Consider the following 8,235-nt stretch of genomic DNA (forward strand, 5'->3'; position numbering starts at 1 on the left):
GATTATAGGCATAAGCCTATAATATTACTAATCTATTAACAATCTATGGCAAATCTTCACACAAGACAAAGATCAATCACAGGTATTCGACTAGGCAAGCACTCTTTGAGCAAGATGTCTACATCTCAGTACCCAAGCTGGCTGCCTTGTGTCTTTGTGAATCTTGGTTTATAACCAAAATATAAAAATTGTATATAGGGGGCTGGGAATGTGGCTTAGTGTTAGAGTGCTTGCCTAGCACACATGAAGCCCTGGGTTCCGTTTCTCAGTACCACATAAACAGAAAAAGCCAGAAGTGGTGTTGTGGCTCAAGTGGTAGAGTGCTAGAGCAGAAGAAGCTCAGGGACAGTGCTCAGGCCCTGAGTTCAAGCCCCAGGACTTGGAGTGTGTGTGTGTGTGTGTGTGTGTGTGTGTGTGTGTGTGTGTGTGTGTGTGTGTGTGTGTGTGTGTGTGTGTGTGTGTGTGTGTGTGTGTGTGTGTGTGTGTGTGTGTGTGTGTGTGTGTGTGTGTGTTATGTACTAGGGCTTGAACTGAGGGCCTGGGCACTATCCCTTAGCTTTTTAACTCAAGGCTGTTGCTCTACCACTTGAGCCATACCTCTACTTCCACCTTTTGGGTAGTTAATTGGAGACATGACTCAGAAACTTTGCTGTCTAGCTGGCTTCATACTTAGATCCTTAGATCTCAACCTCCTGTGTAGCTTGATTACAGGCATGAGCCTCCTTAGCCTGACTGAAGAAATATTTTCCTGTGTACAGGTTGGGCAGGTTTAGAGACCAACAGATGCCAAAAGATTCCTAGGCAATAAGAACTGGAAAACAATCTTTCTCCCTTCATCTCCCTTTCTCCTTCCTTCTCCAGTTCACCTAAATGATTGCCTCGTGCAAGAAAGAAGAGATAGACAATTTATTCTACATCATTCAAGCTACAGATAAGGCAGGGACAAGGAGAGTGGAAACATGGCTTCAATTTTCTTTTGCTTAGTCCCTATTATGATGAAAACCAGCCTACACCAAGGATTGTGTGAGTGAACTGTAAGTCTGAGTCAAGTGGTCAGAAGCTGGTGGCTGTTCGTTGTGTGGCTGATTCAGGACTTCGTCTTTGCAGCTGGAATTGTCTGAAAAAGTCTTCCGCTCTTGGTCACTCAGGGACTCTCCCAATATGCCAGAATTGCCAACGCACGGAATCTTCACAGTGATATCATTCAGAATGAGACTCCAGAAATTTTTGTGGTTGAGATAGCAAAGGATTCCTGGGGAAGAACAGAGACCAGGAGAGCAGGAAGAAGAAAGTTGGAATAAAATTGACAAGCAGAGCTGGGCCCTGTTGGCTTATCACTACCTAATCCTAGCTACTCAGGAGGCTGAGATCTGAGGATGGCAGTTCAAAGCCAGCCATGGAAAGGAATTCCATGAGACTTCTTAACTCCAATGAACCTCTAGAAACCCAGAAGTGGAGCTGTGGCTCAAAGTGGTAGACTGCTAACCTTGAGAAAAAGAGTTCAGGGACAGAGCCCTGAGTTCAAGCCCCATGACAGACCAAAAACAAACAAAAGATTGACAAGCAGGTTGAGAGGAGGGACCATTAAGTCCCTGAGAGTTTTCCCTTCCTTCTACCCTGTCCTCCTTCCCCCAGGCCTCCTCCTATCCACTCACCACAGATGACATACAGGATAAACACCAGCCAACCAATGAAATAGCTCCAGCCAATAGGAATGGAGACATTACTCTTCAACTCAAAGATCCAGAGGTTAATGGGAAACAGCAGGAGCATGACGAAGATGAAAATGACTGGGAGACAGAAAGCAGAGGCCTGAGTCTCATTGAGAAATCCCACAAGAGATTCAACATTGTCTGCAAGGCCAGAGACACCAGCCATGGCTCCCACCAACACACAGATTCAGGGACTGCACTGTGGAATCACCCCCACCTCCCAGTGGCCACAAAGTAATGTAATTTGATTTTCAGTTCTCTTTTCCCACCACCTCTAACCACCGCCACTACCACCACCAGCACCACCACCACCCTGCCCGATAGCCCCACACACAGAAAAGGAGTGTCAGGAAGAACGGAGGTCCTTCTTCAGAGCTTGGGGGTGGCGGGGAAGGCACCTTCACAAAAGCTCAGGATGGTCCCAATCAAGCTGAAGTTAGGCAAACTCTGCAGATGAGGCAGATAGGGCAGGTGCAACCAGATGGTGAGGATGAAACCCAGGGCCAAGGCCAGAAGGAAGGTCATCATGGCCACCAAAAAGATTGGGTGATGTGTCAACAGATTATAACTGTCTGGGGAAAACAATAAAAACAGATGAACTCAAGATTTACAAAAGATGAGCAAATATACAAAAAAAAAATGTTCAGGCCCACTCATCACCAAAGACTGGACACTTGCTATAATAATAAAACAGTGTTTTCACCGGGCACCGGTGGCTCACACCTGTAATCCTAGCTACTCAGGAGGCTGAGATCTGAGGATGGCAGTTCAAAGCCAGCCCAGGCAGGAAAGTCCCTGAAATTCTTTATCTTCAGAAAACCAGAAGTGGCCCTGTAGCTCAACTGATAGAGCGCTAGCCTAAGGGCTAGTAAGGGATAGCGCCCAGGCCCAGAGTTCAAGCCCCATGATCGACATACATAAATAAATAGATAAATAAATAAATAAAACAATGTTTTCACTTACTAAACCAAGATTAGCTGAGTGCTGGTGGCTCATGCCTGCAATCCTACCTCCTCAAGAGGCTGAGAGCAGAGGCTAGGGGTTCAAAGTCAGCCTGAGCAGGAAAGTCGGTGAGACTGTTTTTTTTCAATTAAACACCAAAAAGACAAAAATAGAGCTGTGGTTCAGATGCTAGAGCACCACACTTAAGTGAAAAAGCTAAGGGACAATGCCTCAGTATACACAGACACATTCACATGACACACACACACCACAGAGGAAAGTGAAACAGGCTCTGTTGGAGGTGGGGAATAAAAACCAGCAGTAGGAGTGGGAATGTGGTTTAGTGGTAGAGTGCTTGCCTAGGATGCATGAAGCCCTGTACCATATAAATAGAAAAAATCAGAAGTAGAGATATGGCTCAAGTAGCAGAGAGCCAGACTTGAATGAAAAAGCTAAGCAAACCCAGGGCAGGTGATTTACGCCTATAAATTCCAACTTCTGAGATCTGAGGATCACAATTCAAAACCAGTCCAGGTAGGAAAGTCTGTCTTATCTCCAGTTAGCCACCAAAAAAGCTGGAAGTGGAGCTGTCGCTTAGTGGTAGAGCACTACCCTTATAAAAAAGCAAAAAAGCTCAGGGACAGAACCCAAGCCCTGCGTTCAAGCCCCAAGACTGGCACTAAAAATGAATAAAAGCCAAGCAAAAGCATGACACCCTGAGTTCAAGCCTTAGTACTTACACAAGAATTGTATCTCAGCTGGGCACCTGTGGCTCACGCCTCTAATCCTAGCTACTCAGGAGGCTGAGATCTGAGAATCACAGTTCAAAGCCAGCCTGGGCAGGAAAGACCCTGAGACTCTTAAGTCCAATAAACCACCAGAAAACCAGAAGTGGCACTGTGGCTCAAGTGGTAGAGCCCTAGCCTTGAGCTGAAGAGCTGAGGGACATCGCTCAGGCCCAGAGTTCAAGCCCCACAACCGACAATAATCTCTTAGCAATAAGTAAAGATTTAATTGAACAAATTAAGTATCCAATAAATGATACTTTTCCCTAAATGTATTGCTCTAAGGCTTGGTTGTTTTTCATAGTAGAAGAAATTAATAACCCTATACTTTTTTCTTTTATGCTCAGGGGAATAAACATGCAGAAATGGGCGTCTAAACTTTTAGTTTCCCTGGAGCTGAGAAAAGAGGCTCAACTTCTAAGAGTTGGGGAGAGATGAGACTCACTTCAGGAAATAAGCAGTTGCAAAAGTTCAAGGAAGCAAGAGCAGACACTAGACAGAAAAGGGAAATTCCTTGGAGCCAGAGGTGGTCCAGAGAAGCAAGCCTGGAGGCAGAGGCACAGGAAGTGGCTGGGACCAGGGCTTTGATTAGGAAAGAGTATTCCAGGATATCCCACCCAGTACTGTGGGTATTCAAGCCAAGAGGAAGGAAATGCTCTCCTCTGCTCGCACCTGGCTCTTCTTTCACATGTACTGTGCGATTCAAACACATCTCTCTTCTGAGTGCCCAGTTCTCATGCCTGTAACTCAGAAGGTTGAGAGGTAAGGATCACAGTTCTAAGGCAGCTTGGGCAAGAAAGTCTGTAAGACTCATCTCTAGTTAACAGGCAAAAAGCTAGAAGTGGCTGGGCACTGATGGCTCACACCTGTCATCCTAGCTATTCAGGAGGCTGAGATCTGAGGATAGGGGTTCAATGTTAGCCTGGGAAAGAAAGTCTGTGAGTCTCTTACCTCCAATTAACCACCAGGAAACTGGAAGTGGCGCTACAGCTCAAAGTGGTAGAGCATTAGCCTTGAGTAAAAAAATTCAAGAACAGTGCCCAGGCCCTGAATTGAAACAAACAAACAACAACAACAACAAAAAAAGCTGAAAGTAGAGCTTCTAGTAGAATGCTAGCCTTGAGCAAAAGAAACTCAGGTTAACTGGGTGCTGGTGGCTCACGTCTATAATCCTAGCTACTTTGGGATCTGAGTAGCATGGTCTGAAGCCAGCCCAGGCAGGAAAAGGCATGAGTTTTATCTCTAATAAATCACAGAATAAGCTGAAAGTGGATCTGTGGCTTAACTGATACAGTGCTAGACTTGGGCAAAAAGGAGCCCAGGGCCAAAGTTCAAGCCCCAGAGATGGCAAAAGAAGGGAGAGGAAAAGGAGAAGGAAGGAAAGGGAGGGAGGGAGGGAGGGAGGAAGGAAGGAAGGAAGGAAACAAAGGGAAGGAAGGAAATGAAGGGAAAGAAGGAAACAGAGGGAGGGAGGGAGGGAGGGAGGGAGGGAGAAAGAAGCAGCAGCTGGAGGACAGCATCTAGGCCATGAGTTCAAGCCCCAGGACTAGTACCAAAAAAGAAAAACAAAGATGGAAGTGGGCTTAGTGGTAGAGTGCTTTCCTAGCATCCATGAAGCCCTGAGTTTGATTCCTCAGTACCACATAAACAGAAAAAGCTGGAAGTGATGTGGTAGCTCAAGTGGTAGAGTGCTAGCTTTGAGCAAAAGAAGCTCAAGGACAATGCCCAGGCTCTGAGTTCAAGCCCCAGGACTGGCAAAAAAAAAATGGAAGTGGAGTTGTGGTTCAAGTAGTAGAATGACAGTCTTGAACAGAAAATGCTAAGGGATAGTGCTCAGGCCCAAGTTCAAGTCTCAATCTGGCACACACACAGACCACACACACAGGTCTCTTTTTTTAGAAGCAGAGTGCTGACTCTGGGACTTATCTAAAGTGGGGTGACATTTTCCCATTAACAACTCTATTTGACCATACTGGAAGAAGAAAACCCAACTGCCTTTGTAGGCCTTAGTATCCATAGAGCACCATCTTGCAGGACAAAATGATGACTGGAGAGAGGGGGACAAGGGCAGGTGATCCCCCCTTATGCCCCTCTCACCCATCCCCCCCCAGGTACAAACTGGCTGGAAGCTTGGGGCTGGGGGAGGGCTCACCTCTGCCTGCATTGGCACAGCTCTTCGATTTGCAGAGGTACATGAGTCCCATGGACATGATAGACACTGAGCTGTAGATTGTGTTGGTGACATTCTCGGGGCAGCGCTGAAAGAAGCGGCTCCTAGAGGGGTACAGCCACTGCTTGGAGAAGACCATGAGCAGAAGCAGAATAAAGGCCAGCAGGCTGGTCTCTGCCGCTGCCACTTGTGCCAGCCAGCTGAAGGTGTGTGTAACTCTCCGCAGGAAGGGCAGTTGAGAGTGCTGACGTTCTCTGGGCCAGCTGTGGCTGTTGGAAGAAGGGACAGGGGTCTGCATCCCCCTTTAGTGCCAGACTCTCTCTCTCTTCCACTCCTCCTGCCATCCAGCCCTCTCCCCTTTCCTTCCCAGGTCTTCTTCTTCTGCCCCTTGGGGGATATACCCCTTGGCTCCTGCATTCACCCCAACTCCCAGCCCCCTCTCCTTGCCCTGCGCACTTGCCCCTCCTCCTCCGAATATTTTCAGGGGACAGATCATTTTCTACCAAAGGGTCTGGTGTCTGGGAAAGAATGCGAGGAGAAGCACTCATGTCCAACACCTGAGCTCAGGACCCAACAGAAGCCCTCAGCCCATTCTGCAGGTCAGGGCCTCTAACTGCCGTGGAATATTCCTGGGGAGCTGAGAAACGGGGGAGGGGATCCACAGCTTCAATTGCAAGCCTTTCTGGAAACTCTGTTCCTCAAACCCCAGCCTACAGCTGTGGATCTGAGTCTCCCTCCGGCTTCTGCTTCTCCTTGCCCCAGTGGGCATCTCTGAGAGTCCTCCCTTTGTCTTCCTGTGTCCTTCCTCTGCCCTAACCCCAACCCCAAATCTTCACTGGTGGAGCAGAGGAGAGAGGAAAACACCTTCACTCCGCATCTAACTCAGATGCATCATCCAAAGATGCCTCTATAAACCTTCTCACACTTTCCCGAACCCCTTTCTCTCTCTATCTCTCCTCACTTCTGTCTAATTCTTCTTCTGTGTACTTTATTTCTTCCCTTTTCAGCACCAGAGAAGAGAAGACACATTCTGAGGGTGTGTGTGTGTGTGTGTGTGTGTGTGTGTGTGTGTGTGTGTGTGTGTGTGTGTGTGTGTGTGTGTGTGTGTGTGTGTGTGTGTGTGTGTGTGTGTGTGTGTGTGTGTGTGTGTGTGTGTGTGTGTGTGTGTGTGCATACCTGTCCTAACCCTTGAACTCAGGGCCTAAGCACTGTCCCTCTACTAGCCACAGCTCCATTTCCAGTTTTTTAGTGGTTAATTGGAGATAAAAGTTTCATGGACTTTTCCTGCCACGGCTGGCTTTTAATCTTGAGCCTCAGATCTCAGCCTCCTGAGTAGCTAGGATTACACGTGTGAGCTGGCCTGGCTAGATGACTGATTTTAAGTTGTTTTTTTGAAGTCTCACTAGTGAACAGAAGGACCCAAAACAAAGGCTGATTTCTGGAGGTATTCCTGCATGTAGTTGGCAGCAAAGGATGAAATGCAACTGCAGTTAGATTAAGCAAAGGGCCATTAACTCTGAATCCTAAGGTCACTTGCATAACTAGACTTCAGGAATAGTTGGAATTCTGAGAAGGCTCTGACCCATCCCTTCTTGATGAGCATCTTGTCCGTTCTCCACACGCCTGCCAGCTTCTCTGCTCCTGTGCACAGGTAGAGAATGTGGCCCCTATGCCCAGAGCTGTGTACCTGACCCCCATGGCTGTCACAGCAAGGAGCGTTTAGTGAAACATTCTCTAGCCCTGACAGACACAAGTGCCTTTCTCAGAAAATCAGGTATGCTAAGGGCACCAGATTAGAGACTAAACCTTGAAAATGGGAGGAGGAGAAGGTGCTGAAAGAGGAGACAGTGCCGGGCTGTTGGAAGGTCATTCATACAAAGCCAGCGGTCATTAGGATTGTGTTTCCTTCCTCCAGTCCTTTATTTGGGTTTTTCCCCCTGGAAGTTTCTAATAATAGCAAGCAGTTCTCTCAAAAACACACTGTCATGTAGAAGAATCTTAGAAATTTAATGTTTCCTGAAGATCATAACTCCTGGAAGATTACACTATAAATAGATACCATTTTTAATAGAGCCCATAAACAATCACAACTGAACAAAGCATGCTTTAATCAAATATATGTTTACAATTTTTTCTCCCATCCTGGTGTTTGAACTTGGGGCCTGGGCACTGTCCATGAGTACTCTACCATTTTTTTTTTTTGGGTCCGGTCATGGGGCCTGAACTCTGGGCCTGGGCGCTGTCCCTCAGCTCTTCAGCTCAAGGCTAGCGCTCTACCACTTGAGCCACAGCGCCACTTCCGGCTTTTTTCTTTTTTGCTTATGTGGTGCTGAGGAATCAAACCCAGGGCCTCAGGCATGCAAGGCAAGCGCTCTACCACTGAGCCACCTTCCCAGCCCTTTTTTTTTTTAAATGACAGTGCTGGGGCTTGAACTTAGGGACTAAATACTGTCCATTAGCTCCACTTTTGGTTTTTTGATGGTTAATTGGAGGTAATTGTCTGGGCTGGTTTGAATCATGATCTTCAGATCACAGCCTCCTGAGTAGCTAGAGTTATAAGTGGAGCTGTCTACACGTCTTTTTTTTTCCAGTGGAATAATAAACACTATATTGTATGCTGGGAAGA

General features: G+C 47.0%; 1 protein-coding gene across 4 annotated transcripts; it reads right to left on the minus strand.

The window, feature by feature from the left end:
* Window positions 1–888: 888 nt before the first annotated feature.
* Window positions 889–6,217, minus strand: Odf4 (outer dense fiber of sperm tails 4). Of its 4 annotated transcripts, none has more exons than XM_070001352.1 (5): window positions 6,066–6,217; window positions 5,592–5,878; window positions 2,111–2,284; window positions 1,656–1,790; window positions 889–1,252 (listed from the first exon to the last, which is right to left on the minus strand). In XM_070001352.1, the coding sequence occupies exons 1-5, from the start codon at window positions 6,155–6,157 to the stop codon at window positions 1,008–1,010; spliced, it is 933 nt and encodes a 310-aa protein (XP_069857453.1). In that variant the 5' UTR covers window positions 6,158–6,217; the 3' UTR covers window positions 889–1,007. The 4 variants fall into 4 exon arrangements, with proteins under 4 accessions (XP_069857453.1, XP_069857455.1, XP_069857456.1 ...); XM_070001354.1 differs by having other exon boundaries at window positions 6,113–6,199; XM_070001355.1 differs by having other exon boundaries at window positions 6,167–6,196.
* Between the last annotated feature and the right edge of the window lie 2,018 nt (window positions 6,218–8,235).

Source organism: Dipodomys merriami, unplaced genomic scaffold (genome assembly GCF_024711535.1).
Source record: "Dipodomys merriami isolate MVZ:Mamm:240054 unplaced genomic scaffold, mDipMer1.0.p SCAF_59, whole genome shotgun sequence".
NCBI lineage: Eukaryota > Metazoa > Chordata > Mammalia > Rodentia > Heteromyidae > Dipodomys > Dipodomys merriami.

What these genes read in the sequence shown, in the direction of transcription:
- Odf4 (XM_070001352.1), bottom strand. Translation starts at nt 6,157, where the DNA reads ATGAGTGCTTCTCCTCGCATTCTTTCCCAGACACCAGACCCTTTGGTA. An exon ending in ATTCGGAGGAGGAGGGGCAA is followed by an intron (nt 5,879 to 6,065) that starts GTGCGCAGGGCA and finishes TTCTTCCAACAG; the next exon opens with CCACAGCTGGCCCAGAGAAC. An exon ending in TATCCTGTATGTCATCTGTG is followed by an intron (nt 1,253 to 1,655) that starts GTGAGTGGATAG and finishes GTTCTTCCCCAG; the next exon opens with GAATCCTTTGCTATCTCAAC.